The sequence below is a fragment of the Micromys minutus genome (assembly GCF_963924665.1).
Source record: "Micromys minutus genome assembly, chromosome: 20".
Taxonomy (NCBI): Eukaryota; Metazoa; Chordata; class Mammalia; order Rodentia; family Muridae; genus Micromys; species Micromys minutus.
In genome coordinates, this window is record NC_137955.1 from 24,944,141 (window position 1) to 24,965,829 (window position 21,689).

A 21,689-nucleotide genomic window follows, 5' to 3' on the forward strand; every position below is an offset into this window, starting at 1 on the left:
CTGGCCAATGTGATCTGGAACACAACTGCTCTGGGTACGCAAAGCCAGTTCACCCATCAGAAGAAACACAAGGGGTCACGTTTAAACCCATCCTCTGTGTTAGGAGCAACTCCACTATGGTCTTGGCTCAGAGGGAGAAAAGCGCCTAGCAACCAGTCCTAAACCTCATTACTCCTGGTCTGGGTGCTCACTGACTCAGAGATGCCTTTGTCTATAAATATCTAAAAAGGCGCAGATGGTGTCATTGCTGACCAGCCAAGGAGAAAGTTCTTCCTCTGCTGCGCCAACCTTCTCCCTGCAGTTACAGTCCTGCCAGTGATGGTCAAGGACTACATGTGAACCAACTCTTTGTAACCAAGCTTTGGCAAAAGTCAGTATGTGTCAAAAGCAAAGCCCTTCTGTGGACAACTCTAGCTGCAGCTCTGGGGACACGTGTGTGAAAGGAAAGGGTCCTTTGACAGGGTTTGGTTAATCAACCCCTCTTGCCCAGCTCATTATTCAGATGGAAGGGGAGGAAGAGAAGATGCCAGAAAATGAGCCAGTTTTGAAATCTGCACAGCTGATATTGGTTCGTCATAGTAGTAAGGACTTGAATGAGAATCACGAAACTTGAGGAATACTTGTATTTTCCTTCAGGATTTAAAAATGTGTCCTGCACCAAAAGACTACATTCAGTGTGGGTCAGGTCCAAGAGCAGCAGCAAGAGCTCGGCCATTAAGCGTGCCTAGCGCTAGGAGACTGTCACCTGCGTAGCATGGCTGGTGGCTAGTGAGCAGGCTGGGGTTGCTCCTCACTGGTCGCCAAGTCGGAAGCCCTGGCCCCAGCAGTGCCTCCCACCTCCGCCATTCTGATTAGCAGCTTGCCTCATGCTCACAGGGGACACACCAAACCCTGACGCCCCTCCTTCCTACTGGGTAGCCAGTAGGTGTGAACACTACTCTGAGGTGTGAACAGAAAACTCCTTCCTCCCAAGTCCGTTGGGTATTTGAAAATCAGGAAGCAAAAAAGATGTCCGACAAAGTTTCCAATGAGCTCTCGATCACCGAGCCTCCAATGATATAGTTGAATCTGAGGATAACCCAAGGTAAATAACAGGCCTTAAATCGTGTTCCAAACCAAAATGATACAATCAGGTCTCTGTTCAGCTGGGCCCAGATGTAAAGTACTGACATGATCAAAGGAATCATCAGCAACTGCATATGCATTGCTAAGCCAGTAATAACGATGCAGACCCAGTTAAAAGAGAAGCATGAATAAATAGTCTGCTGGCCTCCCGTCCAAAGCTCCTGCTTCAAGCCGTGTAAAATACTGATATAAGAAATATAAATTGACCAAATAAAGAAATCCAGTTCCTGGACCCACGGGGAAATAGAAGATGGCAGTGAACGACCTCCTCCGTATCCGGAAGCAATAGAGGAAGGCTTCAGGCCAGAGGAAGAAGTAGGCCGGGCTGATAATCCGAGCTTGCCGATAAAGGGGACGATGGTGGCAGCAAACCAGTTGCGTGTGATGGCCGGGATGCTCCGAACCAGTCCTAGATGTCCGACGTGGTCGCCCATCTGGTGGCCGACTGCGCAGCACCACGCAGTGCCCATCCCATGTACGTGGCCGGCTGGGCCAGAAGTGGAGGCGCAGCTGCTGTGCAGGAGGCGGAGACCGACGGACGTGGCGCCACCGAATTCTGGTCTATAGGATTGTTGCTGTGATTATCTGGGTTTGAATCGAAATAACGCTGGCCTCATAGAACGAGCTTGATAGTGTTCCTTCCTTTTATGGGCTAGTTTAAGGAGGATTGGCATTCGTTCTCTCCAGATCTGGCTTTTCTGTGTTGATACTCTTTATTACAGCTTCAACATCATAAACGCAGTTTATGCCTTCTTGACATTTGTGTCTTGGAACTTAATTTCTTCTATACTTTCTTTTTGAAATGCAGCTTTCGAAGTATTCTCTGACAGGCCTCTGGATTTCACTGGGCTACGACATAGATGAGGCTCTTCCCTTGTTTCCTCTAAAATCCGTCCAGTTTCAGGCTGGCCTCTGTGTTTGGGGAACGGGAAGACGTCAGGAAGCTATGAGGATTAACATACCCTTTGAGAAAGTTAAAAGCTAAGCCATCTCTAGTAGTCCTCATTAGTGTTTATCCCGGGTATAAAAATGTCTGCAGTAGGAACAGGAGACCGGAAGCTCATCTTTGGGGAGAGATCTTAATCAGGAGCTCCACTTCTCACTGCACTGCCCTAGCCAATTCCTGTGGAATGATTCTAAGAGTCCAGTTTAACAAGGTCTATTCCTATCTTCTCTGCTGGGTATTTCGAGCTTCTAATGTGGTGATATTTTCTTATCTGATGCGTTTATCTATTTGCCACTTGTTATTCACCTGACTTCCTCTTACTCTCTGGTTTTTTTTTTGTTTTTTTTTTTTCTTTCCCCTATCAACTTGTCAACTGGTTGCTTACTCCACTTCTTGGCCTATGATGACTTTATTTAATCCTGTTTACAATAAGCAGAAAGGTCCTGGTTTAAATGTGTGTGTGTTAGGGCTAAGCTGCACCACAGTTAGAAACACGTTTCTCCAGCAAATAACATAATGTCGGTGTTCACAATGTGATCAAATATCCTGTAACATGTATGATAGAAAACATTACAATTATTTTAAACTTACATTGTCAATTGACATCACTTACAGAAAAGTACCCAAACTACAGGATACATTGTCTCTGACTGGTGTTTGATTAAGAATGGCCCCCATGGGTTCATAAATTTAAATGCTTTGTCACCAGGAAGTGGACCTTCTTTGAAAGGATTAGAAAGATTAGGAAGTACGTCCTTGTTGGATAAAGTATGTCATCGAAGGGTGGGTTTTGAGGTTTCAAAAGCCCATGGTTCTCTCTCTCTCTCTCTCTCTCTCTCTCTCTCTCTCTCTCTCTCTCTCTCTCTCTCTCTCTCTCTCTCTCTCTCACTTATGGATCAGGATATAGCCCTCAGATACTTCTCTAATACCAGCCTAGCATGACACCATGCTGTCTGCCATGATGATAATGGACTAAGCCTCTGACACTGTAATTAAGCACCTAATTAATGCTTTTTTGATAAGAGTTGCCTTGGTCATGGTGTCTCTACACAACAATAGAACAGTGACGAAGACACCAAGTGAACACACCTATTAACCACTGTTGGAGAATTCTGCTTTTAAGGTCACAGTTGTTCATGTCCAAATGGCTCTCCAAGCTCTGCACAAAATGGAAGACTCCTCTTAGCTCTTTTTCCAACACCACATCTACCTGCATGTCACCATGATTCCTGCCATGACTAAACTTAAACTGTAAGCCAGCCCCAGTCAAATGTTTTTCTTTTTAAAAATTATTTATGTATGTGAGTACACTGTAGCTCTTCAGACACACCAGAAGAGGGCATTAGATCCCATTACATGGTAGTGAGCCACCATGTGGTTGCTGGGAACTGAACTCAGGACCTCTGGAAGAACAGTCAGTGTTCTTAACCACTGAGCCATCTCTCCAGCCTTAAATGTTTTCCTTTATTTAAAAAAAAAAAAAGGAGGACTCCCTTTCTCAGTAGGGCTTTCTTTTCTCAGCCTGACCTTGTCTGAAGAGAGTCCCTGAGAATACTAAAGAAATAAATTATTCCTGATGGGGAGCTGTAGAACATGTTTTTCGTTTGTAGAGATTTTATTTTTCTCTTCAGAAGTATCTATTTAGTCCAGTTGCTCTATTTTAAATGAAACTACTTAAAAGAAATAGTTCCATTCTTTTCTCTTTTTAGTTCTTTGCAGATTCTGAATATTCTCACTTATGGATGGCGGCCAACCCTTTTCCTTTTAGTTCTATGAAGGGCTCCTCTGGGGAGTTTAGGTTTGTATTTATTTTTGTTATTTTATGAGTGTCTTGCCTACAAGTATGTGTACCACCTTTCTGTCTGCTGCCCACAGAAGCCAGAAAAGGGTGTCAGATTCCCCTGGACCTGGAGTTACTCAGTTATGTCATCATATAGGAGCTGGGAATCAAACCCGGGCCCTCTACAAACGCAACAACCGTTCTTAACCGTGCAGGTCTAAGTGTTGGTTCCGAAAGCATTCTCCTGCCAAGCTCCACGCAGGGCCCGGAAACTCAAAAGACCAGCAGGAGAGGAAGCCAGGGATGGAGAGAGCAGGAGGGCAGGGCAAACTCGGTGGAGGAAGCCCACTCTGGCAGGCTGGCAGAGCTCCCCTAGAACCCGGACGCAAAGCTGGCGATGGCCAAAGAGGCGACCCCAAGAGCCGCTGGGTGCCCGCCCACGGGGCGACACGGAGCATGCGCAGTGGGGAGCCCCCGCCCCCGCGTCTCCAGGAAACGGCTGTGGGGAGGCGCGCGCGGCCTCCTCCCCTCTCTCCTGGGTTTTCCGCTGGCTCCGCGGGCCTCAGCGGGAGGTAACGGCCTTGGAACCTTTCCCCGGTTTCGGTCCCCGCGCCTCCCGCCTCCCAGGGTGTCCGGGCTAAGCTGTGAGGACCTCCGTCTTCCTCGCGGCAGCACGCCGTTCCCGCCCCCGTCCTCCCCGCCGCGGCCCCCCACACCTCCACGGGGGAACCTTCGGGCTGGACTCTGCGGCCACAGTCACGAGGAAGCTTCAGAGTAGACCCCAGCCGACGACAGAGCAGCTAGGAATGGGCGCGGGTTCCTAGCATCCTCCGTGGCAGTAACCTCAGGACGTCAGTGATTTGCTTGAAATTGCACGCTTCGATTTGTTTGAAATAAAGGTACCCTTTACTCCCGTTCCTGTAGACTTGCAGATTACTCCTGTCAGATAGCTTTGCGCGATGGAGCTGGTTTTGCTCAATTCTTCCACGGGTGGTGCCTGTGGTGTGGTGCTTGGTCTCTGTCTAGTAGCATCAGTGTTTTGAGAGGCTTTGCCGTATGCGTCAGAAAATGGTGTTTGCTGCAGCCTAAGAGGTGATTTTTAGAATTCTAAGTGATGGGAGGTTGTACGTGATTCTGTAGGACACCGTCCGGAAATCTTGAAGGGGTTTACTATCTTTTTATTTTTTACATTTTACTTACAAAATATAATTCTACACATATCCAAACAAACCTTTAAGTGTTTATATTTCATATCTAGATGTAAGGACTCATTAAATAAAAAAAACATAATACAGTCAATTCCTCCTCACAACCAAAACTAACAATTTGTCGTCTCCAGTACATCTATTAGAATAGTCACCAGTGCAATCTAATGATGATTAACCGAATCATGTTTGGTTTACTCCAGTCGCCTTTTATTGATTTCGCATTTATATAAAAGTTGTAAAAATAATACAATTAACTGTGTATTTTATTCAGATTAACCAGTTCTTTATGTTTTGCTGTACTTTATTTTTCATACATGTGCATACATACAACAGTATTTAGGAACTGTTAACTACCTAGAAATAGCTTTTGGTTTGAGGATGATTGCATGTATTATATAGTCTTATATTCATTTCTCATATTCAGTACAATGCATATTTCCAGTAATGCTCTTTTATATAAATAGCCATAAAATTTAGGAAACTTAGCATTGAATAATAATAGTTTTTTTGTTTGTTTTTTCTGCTGCAGGATAAAATGCTGCATTTGGTTGTCCTATGCAGTTAAGTCATGCTTCATTTAGAGCACCTGAGCTTTTGTTCGCTGACACTGGTTACCGAGTTTTATGTCAATTTACCACAAACTAGAATCATTTGGGAAGAACCTGAGTTGAAAAAAATGCCGGTCCCCCTCACATACCCCCTCCACCCAGATTGTAATGTGGTCAAGCCTGTGGGGCATTTTCTTGATGGATGATTGGTGTGAGAGGCCTCAGCTCACCCTTGGGCTGGTGGCCCTGGGGTGGATAAGAAAGGCTCTGCAAGCTGCAAGCCGTGGGGAGCAAGTCAGTAAGCTGAACTGTTGGACAGAGAACCTCACATGCCAAACCAGTGCCTAGCTCCGAATGGTATCACAGCTCTTCTTACTTTTCATTTTGAGACAGGGTCGGGCTGGCCATGAATTCAGTCTTGGCCCAGAGAAGCCATGAGTTTAGTCTTCCTGCTTCACAGCCTTAGGAGTAACTCATGTGTTACAGGATGGGCTAGGCTTCTTCAGATGAGCTAGTTTGGACTTGCTCACAGCTGTGTGGGCTGATGGCCGTTTGCTTTACCTGGTGGGAGGAGTTTCATAAATGTTTACTCCAGAGATTTCTCACCTTTTGTGATTTAGCCTTGGAAATTCATAGTGTCACTTCCATTGTACTTTCTTGGCTAAAGTAATCCCACAGTCTACCATAACATCAAGGGGACAGGCAGAGCAGTAGCAAAGTCAGAGGAAAGCAGGAAGCTAGATTTGTCCTTCTTTACTAAAATATAGTCAGTTACAGAGAAATGCAGATCATATGGAAACTTTGCTTACGGCCACTGTGACCAGTTAAGAAAGCAAATACATTTTTCCTATGTTCAGGATGTGGATGGAATACAGAATGCAATTTCTTACCTTAAAAAAAAAAAAAAAAAAAAAAAGATTGGGGCAGGAGACGTTGGCTTAGCAGTTAAGAGAACTGACTGTTCTTTGAGAGGACCCCAGTTCAACTTCCAGCACCCACATGGCAGCTCACAACTGTAACTCCAGCTTCAGGAGATCCGACAGCCTCACACAGACCTACCTACAGGAAAGATACCAATTCACATAAAATAAAAATAAAAATCATTTTTAAAAGAATAATTTTTATGATCTATTACAAGTTCTTGAAGTTCTAAATTGACATGTTCAGTGTTATCATTTGAATTTCAGATGTCTTCCTGCAGGCTCGTTTGCTTGACTGATTACTTTGTGCCCAGCTTGTGATGCTGTTTTGGGAGGTTCTGGAAACTTGAGGATTTTGGTCTAGTTAGAGGACATGGGTTACTAGGGGCGAACCTTTGAAGGTTGTGCCTGGTCTACTATCCCTGCTCCCTCTGCTTGCTTTCTCCTGTGAGGTGGAAACTCCTCCCTGTGCAAACACCAGCTGTGAGTTGGCCTTCTGAAGCGAAGCCACAGTAAATCCTTCCGCCCTTACTTTGGTGGTTGTCATCGTTATTTTGTCAGTGTTGAGAAAAGTGACCTAGCCTTCCCTGTAAGTATTATGGGCTGTTTATCAATGCTGCTGTCATTCACAGGATCTTGAGACTGGCTTTGCTTGATTGGTCATTGTTATCTCAACGAGCATGGAGATGAGATTAGAGGTTTTGACATCAACAAGTATCAAGCAGAAAAAACCGTGGCCCAGAGTATCCTGGTTGGGTCAAGTGAGTTTTCCTTTGTTCATATACAAAGGGTTTTATATATGTTAAATATGTGCTTTTTATATATGTTAAACATGTAAGATATAGGAATAGTCTGTGGCCTCAAAAAGCAACAACAAAATGTGTGTGTGTTAAAGTTATAATGTACAAGCTAGCATTTTCAGAAGATGGGTGTGGTAGGTGTGTCAAACTTATAATGAATAAGTTAGCATTGACAGAGAATTGAGTCTTCTATCTAGGTGTAAGCTTTTGTCTTCAATTTTTTCATCATATCAAGTTTCTTCATGTTAAACAAGTGTTGGATTTCTTAGACTTTCACTACTAAAACAGTGGAGTGTTTCCTAATACTGTGTCTTTTGTGAGTGTGCTATAAAGTAACCTCAGAGCTGGAATAGGAGAGGTGGGTCATAAGGCATTAATAATCCAGAAATGCCATTTATACAATATGGAATAGCACTCACACCTTAGAGTGGGCAAACCTACACAATCCCCTTCAAATAATGATTATTGACATAAAGATTCAAATTTTCAGTGAGCAGCTCTACCCATAATTAACTTACCTATAATGGGAGTTCTCTACTAAAAACATTTTTTTTAAATGTTCTGTGTGTGAGTGTTTCCCATTCATGGATGTAAGTACATTACATGCATGGTTGGTTCTCACCCAGGACAGAAGAGAGGTAAGGTACAGTTGTGGTGTACACATGGGTGCTGGGAATCAAGCCCCACCTGGAAGAGTAGCAAAATACTCTTAACCATTGAGCCATCCTCCAGCCCAGGGTTTTTAATTTTTATACTCATCAGAGTCATCTGGGCAGGTGAGATTTATTCAGCCATAAAGGAAGAATTTTGAAGGCTCCTGTATGGAGCTAGAGATCATCCTATTGTAAACAAGAGATGCCTGACACAGAAAGACAAGCCCTGTGTGCTTTGTCTCAAAATATGTGAAAAATCTGCATTTAAAAATAAATACATATATGATGTGAAAGTAGAAAGGGGACGTTGTTGGAGGAAGGAAGGGTCCAGGGAGAGAAAGAAGAGGTCCAGGGGGGAGGAAGGAGGGTTCAGTGGGAGGTGGTCATGACAGAAGGAAGAGGGAGAAAGAGAAATATGCTGTGCTTTTTCTCATGTTTTATCTAGACTTTATATGTATGTGCACACAAGACAAAAGCAGAAGAGGGAGTGAGTTCTTGGAGGTAGGAGAGGAACAAGGTTGGTTAGTGGGCCAGTGTGAGCAAAATCTTTAAAAATAGCATAATAAAATGATTTTGAAATACTTTATACACTAAGATGATAATAATAATAATAATAATAATAATAATAATAATAATAATAATAATAATAATAATAATAATAATAATAATAATAATAATAGATTGCTGAGCCCTGTAGCTTTTCCAGCTCAGTAAGTCTATGCTGGATAATTCATGTTTTCTTATTTCATTTTTTAAAACTTTAGAGTGTTTCAAAACTTTATGTATTTTGTGAATATGTGTTTTGTTTGCATGCATTCCTGCATACCAGAAGAGAGCATCAGATTACATGAAAACTTTATGAGACTACAGTTACAGATGGTTGTGAGCTACCAAGTGGGTGCTGTGAATTGAATCAGGACCTCAGGAAGAGTAGCCAGTGCTTTTAACCACCAAGCCATCTCTCTGGCTCTGGTAATTTGTGTTTTTAACAGGTTCTGAGGTAATGGTGCTGCTGCTGGCTCCACAAACTTCATCAAAACTACCCTGCTATTTCTAGACAGAAAAAGTGATTGGAGTCATGAGCTTATGGATTTCTGGAGCCATGTGCATTTTAGTCTAATCAAACAGTATAAAAACTTGTCCATACAAATGTTCACATAAGTAGGACATTAATTTGGCTAATGCTCCTAGAGTATTAACCTTTAAAGAACTTTAATGCAGCTAGCTGTTAGATCACCTTACGCAGTAATTTTAGCAAGAGGTATTTTGTTATTTACTTGTTCCATAGTCATGGACGCAGAGTCCTGACCTCATGCCTGCTGGACCAGCACTCCCATCACTGAGCAGCACCCCAGCAGCAGGCTTGTTAACACAGAACAGAAAGTGCTTAGAGTTCAGGTCCATGTTTACATTCGTGGTGTAAATTATTCTCGTTCTTAAATGTTATTTTGTTTTCCTTTCTAGAGTCACTTATGTAGACAAGATGGAATTCATTCTTGGGATCACCTAAGAACTTCACTTTTTTTTTTCTCTTAGGAAAATGAAGCTGTTTTTCTTTTGGATAAGAAATTCATAAATGAGATTAATTTGCTGTCAGGAAGAACAAAGAAGAAGATTCCTAGTCTGCAGCCTTTGCTGAAGGATGTTGTTTTCCTGGCAACATCCACTAATGGTTAAGTAGCACTGACATGTTCAGAGGCTAGCTTACTGTGGTTTTTAAAGAAAACCAAGTGAGTGGTGCTGTGTTAACTTTGATTTTGCTTTTGAACAGATGTGTGGCTGTCTGGGGTCCTCACTACAGGAGAGCTGTTTCTGTGGAACAAAGATCAAGATTGTTTGAAAAAGATACAAGTGACTGAAAAGCCTAAAGAAGCTATTAAAGCTACAGTTGGTAGGGATTTTTAAATTTTTGTTTAACGGGGAAAAGTCTGTGAAAGTTTTTCATAGTGCTGTTTTGCTGCTGTGTCTGTGTTTGTGTGCTTATGCACCTCTGTCTGTCTGTATACTCTATGTTCTGAAATTTGGTGGTGCTTTGCATCTGCTTCAGCTCGAAGGAGAAAACCTGGCATGACTGGCATTGCTGTGATAACAGGCTCCTGCCGTCACATAATATTGCAGGTTTTATGGTACGGGAGACTGAGGCAGGAGGACCAGAAGGCTAAGTATTGCTTGTCTCCCAGATAAGCTGAAGGTCAGCTTGAGTGCAGACCCTGACTTAAAATAAAAAGTGAAATGAACTTTAGTGGTGGGTCTCAGTGTTAGAGCACTTGAGGAGCACACACAGGCAGAGGGTCAGTTCCTAGTCCCTTATTATTAATGCCAGACATGGCAGTGCACACCTCTATCCCAGCCCCTGGGAGGCAGAGGCAGGCAGATTTGAGTTTGAGGCCAGCCTGGTCTGCATTGTACGTTCCAGGACAGCCAGGGCAACACAGAGAAATTGTCTCAAAAACAAGAAGTAGTGAATGTAACGTCATTCGTGTCTTTATTATTCATGCTCTAGTTTTAACATCCTGAAGGTAAACAGCTTGAGTCCTAGGATGGTAGCTAACCTTGCCAGGCAAGCATTTGGGAGGCTGAAGTAGGAGGATCATAGTGAGTTGGAGGCCAACTTGGCTACAGTTTGAGACCCTATTTCATAAAAGCCAAAAAGTAAAATAAAAATCAGATTTCAAAAGTTTAATTTTTCTGTTTTGTGTTAATTAGCAAGCTCTTCAAGACTATACTTATATGTAGCTGAAAATGGGAAAAGAATTCTGCTTATTACATCTTCTGGCTGCATACTCCTGTGGGAATATTTGGAATCGAAGAATATCTTATCTTCTAAAAGCCCTTCTTTGGTGGGTCGGTGGTCCCAGATCGTGCCTGAAGAAGCAGTTTTATTGCCGTCCACTAAAGATAAAGAAGCTGTAGTAGATGCTGTCTTTGTAAGAAATGAGGTAAACTCCAAATGATACACTATGGAGTAGAGTTCTTGGTTAGTCAGGGGTGTGTACTCGCATACCTGTTTGTTACTAGTCAGAGTGGGTGCAAGATTACTGTTTGAAAAGATGATTTGGAAAATGGCTTCAAATTAAAATTCCCTTTCTCCTAGTCCATAATAGGACTTATAGTGGGCATGTGGTAAGCATGGGGGCGCATACCTGCAGCCCAGGTGTTTGGGAGGCAGCTGTGCAAGGACTACCCTAAGCTTGAGCGTCCTGGGTTGCATATTGAGCATATAGCAAGGCCTTGTCATAAACAACCAAGTTAAAATAAAATGTGTGTATGTTTTGTAAGTTAATAAGTTAGAACTGGTGGTGTCTAATAAGTCATAGCTCATGCTATAGTACATTTATTCTTTAAAATGCAAAATTTAAATAGTGTCCAGTCCTCTCTGTGAACTTTTATCTATTACCTGATTCACTTTTGTTGGAAATTGTAGTTTGAAGTCAGGCTTGGAGGTATGTGACTATAGTCTCAGCATCATGGAAATAAGTAAGATGATCAGTTCAGATCACCTGGGCTATGTGACAAAGCGCAGAGGCAGAGGCAGGTAGATCTCTGAGGCCAACCTAAGTTCTAGGACAGCCATGGCTGTTACACAGAGAAACTCTGTCTTGAAAAACAAAACCAAAAAAATTGCATTTTGAAATTTTATTAGTCCCTCTTATTAAGGTGATAGTCTAATTAAATAAGATAAACTATAAAAGAAGAGAATAATTTTAGAGCAACCTTTCCAGCAATAGCAAGTGGCAGTATATATTTTTAAACTAGTATTTGTACATATCTATGAAATAGCATATAATACTTCTATATATTTATATATTATAGTTAAATCAGGGTAATAAGCATTTCCATGTCTTCAAGCATTAAACACATTAAAATGCTGGGAGTTTTAATATTTGAGTCACTTTGATAATATTGTTATTATATTTTATACTATCAGTCCTAATACTGATAATATGGTCAGTATTTACCCTACTGTGCTATTGGAACATCAGTACAAATCCCTGTACTTTGGTGTCTCTTATTGGACTTGAATGTGAACAGCGTGCTCAAGGCTCTAGGCTTTCTCTCCAGCCCCAGAAAGAGCCCTTCCCTGCCTTAGGCTGATTTCCATTTTGGCTTTGCTTTTGGAAAAAGAAAAATAACATAGCCTTACATTTATTGTTAAAAATGAAAATAAAAGCTGGGTCCCAATATTTTCCCTTCATAGGGGACATTTGCATACATCAGTTTATTTTCAGATTAATTTTACACTAAATTGCTAACTTTGTCTACAGTTACTCGGCGACTGCTGCCTGTGCTCATTTTCTTTTTACTCTGGAGAACACTTGAAGTTAACATTTCTGGCCATTCAGTGGTATGAGAGCATGTTTACATCTGTAAGGTGAGGTAAATATTTCCCATTCTCTTATTTTCCACTTTTAAACTAGTGGCGTCATTTTTGACCAGTATATATTTAAGATTTTTAGATCTTAATTCTGGTTTTTCTGACTTTGTAGATCTTTCTTTCCACCTTTCACTTTTAAACATTTAATCTAGACAGTTTCTTTTGTTTTTATTTCTCTTCCTAGGAGGGAGAGTATGTAAGAGATAGCATAGTTTGTGCTATATTTGTCTTCATACTATAAAAATAATTATTTTGAAATGAATTGAAATTTAAAGGGGACAAAAATACTTGGATTTACTTTGTACCTTTGAAATGCTCAACTATTATGTTTTATTCAGTGTTTTTGGACAAAGTTTCACTACATAGTCTTGGCTGTCCTATAACTCTGTGTGTGAGCCGTGCTGGTCTTGGATGCACAGAGATCCTCTTGTTTTTACATCCCAATGCTGGAGTCCTCAGGCCTGTGCAAGAGCCTTTAGTTCTTATTTATGTATTTATAAAGATTTATTTATTCTTATGAGTATGGGGTAGCTGTCTTCGTACACAGCAGAAGGAGGCATCAGATCTCATTACAGATGGTTGTGAGCCACCATGTGGTTGCTGGGAATTAAACTCAGGACCTCTGGATGAGCAGTCAATGCTCTTAACTGCTGAGCCATCTCTTTAGCCCTTGTTTTGTTTTTTTTTTTTAATTAAAAATTTTTAATAGTAGAATAGTTTGTATTCTAAGCTTCATAAAATAGAGCAAGATATAGTAAAAGCTTATAATTTCTATGTAAGATTTGGAAAAGTAATGTGACTTTTATGAATTCTTTATGTTAATAGTACATTGTTAGCCACATAAAGTAAAACAGGTAAGTTTGTAAGTAGGTGAGTAAATTTATACATCTATCTAATTATCTCTCAGAATAAATGTGGAAAATTGACATAATCTAAAAAAGGTTTGTTTTCCCTACTTCTTTCTCAGTTTTTGAATTAATGTACATTAATTGCATAAAAATGTTTCTTTATTCATTTTGCTTGTATTCATATTCCTACCATTCTTGCTCAGTTCTCTTCCTTATTTTGATGATTCCAGCAAAACGTTTTCTGACACATAAAAATGTTTAGTTGCAACAGGTATATATAGGTTTGATTATGGGACATAACTATTTACAGAACTCCAGCAGTGGACTAGATTGGCTGACAGCTATTGAACAGTTACTCGTATGTATACTTCCATGCACTGAGGTATACGTCAACCCTGCTATTTTCTGTTATGGACTGTGTATCAACCTCAGAATTACTATATGAACTTGGCATGGTCTCATATGCCGGTAGGTAGCCTCTGTCACTTGGGAGGCTGAGGAAGAAGGCTTGCTTGATTCTAGGAGTTCAAGGCCAGTCTGCATCATTATCTTGAGACCTCATCTCCAAAACAAAATATACACAAAAAAAAAGTAAGTAGAATTATTAAAGCTTGCTATCTTTTGTTTCCTTACTGTTAGGTCATTGCCATTCCGTGTTCACTGGGCACAACAGGAATGTCGTCTGTGCAGTCTGATTCCTAAGTGTGCATCAGTAAAGTCAAGAGGAGCTCTGATCTCTGCCTTCTCAAGAGATGGCCTTGCTCTTGCAGTAACTCTTAATCAGAAAGACCCAGTGGTCAGTAATAGCCTCTGTCCTTACTACTTTATGTTGTAAAATTGATGTTATCAGTTTTGGGGAAGTTATATAAATTAGCTGCCATCATCTTCAAAGTTGTTCTGGAGAAATGTAAAATTAAAGCGTTTACCTTGGCCAGATATACCTTTAATCCAGCACTCTAGGGGCAGAGGCAGGCAGACCTCTAAATTCGAGGCCTGCTGGTCTACAGAGTGAGCTCTAGGACAGCCAGAGCTACAAGGAGAAACCCTGTCTCAAAAAAACCAAAAAGAAGAAAAAACAAATAAAAGCTTACCTTGGTGGGAAATGCCTGTCATGCCAGGACTCTGCACACTGGGGCAGGAGGATTTGAGTTGAAGGCCAACCTGGGCTACATAGTAGAACCCTGTCTCAAACACAACAGAACCGGATGAACAGTGAATGGAGGGACTGGAGCAGAGAGCAGGCTGCATGCACACTCCACCCAGCTGTTGGCAGGGCGGGAGTGGGAGGGTTTCAGGTGACTCTGAGCAGCCTAAGCAAAGACTGGTGATGGGCTTCCAGTAAGGCCTGGCTTGGAAAGACGGCTTCCTGTAGTAGTGTATGACAGCCTCTCAGCCTCCAGTGTGGTAAGCAGTGTGTACAGCAGGGTGGATAACTACATTGGTTGTCATGTTTTCCCCATCCAGGCAACTCAGGTTTTGTTTATAAACACGTTGAATTTTGTTACTGTCTGTGGTGGCCTTAAAGGATGTGGTAATAAGAATCCCGTGGTCCCAGCCACACTTACCAGGTAAGAGCACGTGTACTTACTGCTGAGGATGGTTTTTGTTTTCTGTCCAATACTTTACTAATACAGGAAATGTCATTTTGATAGAGTTCAGCTTACCTTTTTACCTAGTAAATTCTGAAAGTTGTTTTACACAATGAAAGCCTCAAATGCTTTTAAAGGAAGGGCAAGGTAGAAAGTACACAAAAGTATTTTCTTTTTCAACTGTTTTTCTATCTTCTTTGGAATGCAGCTGTGAGTAGGTAGCAATCTGAGGCTTTGTTGGGAAGGGTAAGATGGAATCCAGGAGGGCTGGGGAACTTACAGCCTTTTAAACAATTGAATAACAACCTGAACTATAAGAGCTATACAGGTTGTGTGGTGGTGCACACCTTTAATCCCAGCACTCAGGAAGCAGAGGCAGGGGATCTTGGGTTTTTGAGGCCAGCTTGCTCTATGTAGCAAGTTCCATGACAGGGCTGTATAGAGAGAGTTTGTTCCCCCCCCCAAAAAAAAAATAAATAAAGGAAAAGACCCATAAAAGATCATAGTACAAACATTTCCTCTTGAGATTTTTTTTTTAAAGATTAATTTATTCATTTCATGTATGTGAGTACCCTGTCGCTGTCCTCAGACACACCAGAAGAGGTCATCAGATCCCATTATAGATGGTTGTGAGCCACCATGTGGTTGCTGGGAATTGAACTCAGGACCTCTGGAAGATCAGTCTGTGCTCTTAACCGCTGAGCCATCTCTCCAGCCTTCCTCTTGAGTTTCTAACCTTTTTGTATCTGAACTCCTTCTGTACTATATCCTCTGAGTGTGCAGACTGGTCAGGTTGTCTAGTCCCGTCTCCCCCTTCCTTCCCTCTCCACAGTTCCTTTCCAAGAGCAGCACTAAGCTCAGTGGGGGTCCTTTTGACTTACGGCTGCCATTGTCAGAAGGGTGGGAGCTGCTGCTTTTTGTTCTAGTGGCACATGATGCTGCCAGGGAGTTAAGCAAGGAACAGCTTTGGGAAGAGGCGGTGAGCGGGATTTCGTTTTCTATCAGGCTGCAGAGTGGATAAGCACAGTCTCAGAATCTGTCCGTCTGTCTTGGCCATAGGTGCCAGTGAGGTTACAGTTCATTCTCATCAAAAGATGGGTGGCTCAATGCTGGGAAATATTTTCATTTCTGAACTGCTTACAAATCTAAGTACATTTCTAATTGGAATGTTGTTGGCAAAGATATAAGTAAACCTTTTTTATTTCCTACAAAATAAAATTCACAAAATTTATGTGAGAGTTATATACTATCCAGTCCTTTCTAAAACTGTCATTTGCCCTTTCTAGGTCATATTGGGTTGGTGATATCAGCTGGACACATGACAGTCTTTTTCTGGCTTGTGTATTAAAACGTGGCTCCCTGGTTTTATTGACCTGCCTGGGTGAATTGCTAACATTAGTTACATTTGGTTGCTCTATAGAATTTGGGCCAGCTGAATTTATTCCTCTTCATCCACTAATAACATATAGGTGAGAAATGTGAATTGTTTTGTTTAATACCTAATTTTCTTTGGTGATTAATTTTATTATATATTTTATTTATTTAGTTTTCTGTGAGTCTGTCATGTCAATATCTGTTTCTTATCTGTTACTAATTATTTATAGTTTTCTTCCTGTTTCTTTTTGTGGCTTAATCCTGGTGAAAATTTGACATTGTGACTATGTAAGTATAAAGTTATTTAAATTCTTAATAGTACTAAAAACTTATCTTTACTATAAAAGACAATAAAACATGATGTTTATTATTTTAAAAATGTAGCACTGAGAGAGTTTAGTAACTAAAAGTTAACATATTTTTTCCAAAGGACAAAATCTGTTAGTAATAGACTGTAGAGTGTAACCATATTTGGATTTTAATTGTGAAAGAAGGTAGCAATTTAACTTTGTAGTCAGACTGATTATTTCAAATACTTGTTTTCCTATTTCCTAGTTTTGTAAGTGATAATTTAAAAAAAAATTCTCAATTTCTTTTCTCATGAAAGGAGGATGATAGTAATTGTCGTCTAGGACTGAGGGAATGAAGTAAAGATATGCATTATTATATGTGGTTCTCAGTAAGTGCTGAGTCTTTATTGTTGTTGTTGTTTACTGTGTATAGTTAGATGTACAGAGAGAGCTATTTTAAAAATTACCTCTACTTGAAAATCGTGTGAGGAGGTGGCTGCAGTGTGATTGGGGGCAGAGGCCGCAGACACCCCTGGAGCTGGAGTTATGGGGGTCTGCCCCATGTGGATGATGGGATCTGATGTATGTCTGAGACCTTGTGCATATGGTGACCATGGAGGCAGCTAAGGGTGTTCGATCCTCTGAGAATGGGATTGCAGGCAGTTGTGAGCCTTCATGTGGGTGCTGAGAACCAAACTCCATATTTGTGTTTCCTTAAATTTCACTCATTCTTTTCTAAAATTATTATTTTAAGGCATTTCAAATAGATTTTTCTAATAGGTATTCATTATTTAAAAAAATAAAATTTGAAAAACATGATACATTATTAAATAGTATGAAAACAATTCTTATATTCCAAATCTTCAGAGGTAACAACATAGGGTATTATTGCCTTCCAAACAAGATACTCATATTGTGTTTATAATCATAGCAATGTTAGTTTTCTTCAGTATATGATAGATTACATGAAACAGCCATTTATAGTTTTATTTTTAAGTGTATTTTGTATGTATGTATATGCCACAGTGTACACGTAGAAGCAATTCTCTCTCTCCTCTCACCTTAATATGTCCGGCTTATGTGACAAGTGTTTTTATTCACTGAGCTCAGTAGGTGCACCCTCATCTGGCCTCCTGGTCACTGCATGCATTGGCATTCATGTAAGCAAAGCTCCCACGCACATTAAAAAAAAAAAAAGCCTAAAGGTTAAAAATAAAATAAAATACTTTTACTGCAGGAAATGACAATTTTCTATTAGTATTTATATATCTGTCACTGAAAATTAGATATTATGTCAGGCTGTGGTGGCACACGCCTTTGCTCCTAGCACTTTCGAGGCTGAGGCAGGTGGATATTTGTGAGATCAAGGCCAGCCTGGTCACTAAAAAAAAGTGAGTTCCAGCACAGTCAAGGTTTGCACAAAGAAACCTTGTCTCAAGAAAACCAAATGAAATGAATGAATGAATGAATTAATTAAAACAATTAGACATTACTATTTTGCTAAACATAATCAAGGAGATACCCACACTACTTTTCTTTCTATAGATTGATACACTTAACCATCTTTTATACATCTCTCCTTGTCAGACACTGTTTTTAATGGTTCCACACATACTGACCTGTTGTTGGACAGCTGGTTAGTGGAGAACAATCTTTATTAGAATCTTGGGCATCCTGACTTGTCTTTGTGCTAAAGATTAGACTCAGGACCTCGTAGGACTTGGTAGGCAGGTCTCCCATATCTGTATTTTAATAGTTCTCTAGCCCAACAAATTACAGTGTATTAATCTCTCATTTCATATTTATAAAACATTAAATATAATAAGCAGCTGTATTGCATAGTCAGCTACATCATTATAACATATGTATATTTATGTGACTCATTCAATTTTAAACTCAGAAAATGTTACTCCTGATTATATTCTTCAAATGTCCTTCTTTCTTTTTTCTCCTTATTAACATTTGTACTGATTGCATTTTTGTAATTCTATTCCTATGCTTATATAGTTTAGAAGGAGAGTCAGCTACTTAACTCTTTAATAATAAAAGTAAGATTCCAAAAAAAAAAGAAAAATAAAAGTAAGATTGCATATTTTTTTTCTGAAACAGGCTGCATATAATTTTTTAAAAACTAATAAATGTCACAAAATTCAGGAAAAAAATCTGGAAACATAAAGATATATGTTTTGATCACTGTATGTTTCCTGGAAGACAAATATACAATTAATATTTTCTGTCTCATCTGCTTGCTATCATCAGTCTGTGTGCTCACTTGCCTTGTTTTGAATGATTGCTTCCTTTTAGAATGTGATTGCTCCTCTTGCTGATTCTTGACTTTTCATGTTTGTTTGCTAGACCTCAGAAGCTTCCATTTCAAGATTCAAATAACTCTGTAGATTCGTCAGTTTCTGAGAGTGACCCTCTAAGACAGAGGTTTTCCATAAAAGCCCACTCACGGCTACCCTACCTCATTATCTCTGATGGATACATGGTCACAACCCTTCGCTTTCTTGATAACCAGTCACCAACAGTGCTCATGAGGTCCTTGCTTCTTGATTCAACACAGAGGCTTGAGAAAGCATACCAGAGTATGATGCTGTCTAAGGTACAGTGGCTTTGAGTATCTGTGGTTAAAAGTACTTTTCTTTTTAAAGTTAAAATTATTGACAGTAATAATAGCCTTTTTGACACTAGAAGTTTTGAATGCTTTAGGTTTATAGATAACATTTTTTTCTTGGAAATCATTTGTCTTTTTTCTACAGCCCAAGGACAAAGGGCTGAATTTGCGATCTCTGGATTCTTTGAGGTCTAGCCTGTTAAAGCGTCAAGGAAAGGAAAGTTCAGTACATTGCACTATCCCCAGATTTTTGCAGGCAGAAGAAACAATGAAGTTAAATGAAACCACAGATTTTCAGGTACTTACTAATACTTACTGACTTTATTCTAAGAAATTCATTGGTTTGTTGTTTTTATTCTTTGTTGTTGTTGTTTGCTGTTAAATGAAATAGAAAATGTAGGAATAACACAGTGATTCTATACATAAGGCTTGAATGGTATTAAATATTTCTCCCCTTGTGTTTAGGAGTTTGAAGGAGAAGAAACTAATGAAGTTGAACAATTTCTAAACAATTCATTTTCTTTTTGTAACCAAAGAAAAGATGTACAGCTTAATACTGTCAAGGAAGGAAGACTGGAGTTTGCATCTATGTTTGATACAATTCATGCAAAGGACGATTCCAGGGAGACAGGCGGAGCCATTGCAGAGCTTCACTGTATCCAGAAACAGCTGCTTGCAGCTTGGACTATAGGAATTTCAAAAACTGTGACAGAAAGAAAGTTAATGCTAAATTACACAGTACTTTGCATCACTCATTGTTTCTACATTCTTCAGTTTATAAAGTGTCCTTTGCCCAGGTTTGACCTGCTTTTAAGTAAGAGTCTGAAGCATAACACATGGGTTCTCTGCATCCTTCAGCTTTTTCATCAGTGTTTATCACTCCACTATTGGGATATGCCATATAGACAAAACATGAGCCATTTGATAAAGCTCACTGCAAATACTGTAAAGCTTTTATTGACTCAGCAACAAAAAAATGGATTATTCTCAGAAAAGCTTTTAGCTTGCCTTTCTTTGCTCCGAACTGTGACCGACTATTTAAACGGCACATGCCGTCTTCAGCCTGAGGCTGTTCCAGCAGCAGCTGATGGAAGTAGACTAGCAGAGCTAGATTCGTTAATGGTACCTATTTTTCAAGCTTCTAAGGAAAATTGGTCTTGGGACTCATCTTTAAAGATTTATCCTCAAGTGACAAATCTTGTTCAGAAGCCAGGTCACAGGTAAGAATACTGATATTAGTAAAACACCATTAGATTTCTTAGTCTGTAATAAGTTTATAAGTTGGTACTTTTTAGTATACTTATTAGTATACTTAGTTTAAAACTTTTAGTACTAATCATAGAGTAATTTTTCACTCTAGAAGGATACTTTGTAACCTCTAAATTCCAGTATTAAAATATGTTAACTTAAAAATATTTAAGTACCTATTTCCAAAAAGCAGCACATCTTCCTGATATATCAATATGATTTTTAAATATTTTTTTGTTTTAATATGTGTCTATGTATTTGTGTTTATGTGTGGATACCCATGGAAGCCAGAAGAGAGCATCAGATCCTCTGGAGATGAAGTAGGCAGTTGAGAGCTGCCCAGTGTGAGTGCTGAGATGCAAACTCGGGTCCTCTGGAAGAGCAGCAAATGCCCTTAACCTCTGATGCATCTTTCCAGCCTCTCTGTATAAATCTTCCTTGTCAATTAAAAATTGTTTCAGTTTTTCCCCCAAATATTAAAAAAAAAAACACACATTTGGGGTGGTCTTGGGCAGCCATAATGATCTTGAAAGTATATAGTAAAAGTTAGGTATATAATGAAAAATGTACACAAGTGCGTCAGAATTCTGTGAAGATCTGTGGTCCTTATGTGCTTTTGCCACATTAGAATCTGTCTTTTGATTGTGGACTGTGATCACTAACTTGGTCAGTGTGTTCTGTTGGATCTGTGAGCAAACCAAATAAAACATTGCTGATGAAGGAAGGTAAACTCTCTCTCATGAAAATTGGTTTTAATGATTATCTAATATTTTTGTACAGATTGATTGCTCTTTGGAGACTATTGTACAAAAAAAGCTTATGGTATCAAGCACAGTTAAGCAGAAGAATTCCTGATGGTGGCAGACAGTTAACTGAAAGTATAACACATGAAATGTATTTTGTCAAGACTCTGCTATGTCATGTCCAGGCTAGCCTGCAGATGGCTGGGGATAGCCTGAATCAAGCCCTAGAACTTACACCTATCAGTGGTTAGTATCCATAAACACTTTCTAACTTCTTGGATATGTGAAGTGACGGACTGGACTTTGGGTTTTCAGAATGGGTTACACTTACTTGATCTTCAGAATAATTTCAGGCTAGAGATATATCTGCTGAATTTTAAAACAAAACTTTGAAAGTTACATAACCAGCTAACTAATTGTTGGGTAAAATCATCCTTAGGTGAAGAGTGTTTTCTGCTAGCATCATATGAAAAGTCAGTTTGTCTGTGGAAGAAGGCTCTACAAGAAACCCAAGAGAAAGGTAAGGAGTGTTTCCAAAAAGTAACTCTGTATTGGGAAGAACATAAATTAACTTGCTGCAGAGTTTAAAAATATTAAGTTCAGAGTGTTCACATTATCTTACTGT

At 39.9% G+C, this 21,689-nt stretch overlaps 1 protein-coding gene and 1 pseudogene across 2 annotated transcripts in view; one reads left to right on the top strand and one right to left on the bottom strand.

Annotated features, from left to right (window-relative positions):
* Positions 1–790: 790 nt before the first annotated feature.
* On the bottom strand, positions 791–1,595 carry LOC308433679 (derlin-1-like; annotated as a pseudogene). The gene has a single exon. The product of its transcript is annotated as a derlin-1-like (transcript).
* A 5,612-nt stretch (positions 1,596–7,207) lies between these two features.
* CPLANE1 (ciliogenesis and planar polarity effector complex subunit 1) overlaps positions 7,208–21,689 on the top strand; it is a gene marked incomplete at its 5' end in the record, with an annotated part of 84,899 nt that continues 70,417 nt past the window's right edge. Inside the window, 13 exons of the mRNA XM_080933746.1 lie at positions 7,208–7,288; positions 9,517–9,652; positions 9,752–9,871; positions 10,687–10,919; positions 12,246–12,352; positions 13,843–13,999; positions 14,668–14,771; positions 16,079–16,261; positions 18,812–19,061; positions 19,219–19,371; positions 19,539–20,293; positions 21,102–21,310; positions 21,504–21,584. Of these exons, the coding sequence (XP_080789872.1) occupies positions 7,208–7,288; positions 9,517–9,652; positions 9,752–9,871; positions 10,687–10,919; positions 12,246–12,352; positions 13,843–13,999; positions 14,668–14,771; positions 16,079–16,261; positions 18,812–19,061; positions 19,219–19,371; positions 19,539–20,293; positions 21,102–21,310; positions 21,504–21,584 (2,569 nt within the window). The remainder of the gene's footprint in view (positions 7,289–9,516; positions 9,653–9,751; positions 9,872–10,686; positions 10,920–12,245; positions 12,353–13,842; positions 14,000–14,667; positions 14,772–16,078; positions 16,262–18,811; positions 19,062–19,218; positions 19,372–19,538; positions 20,294–21,101; positions 21,311–21,503; positions 21,585–21,689) is intronic.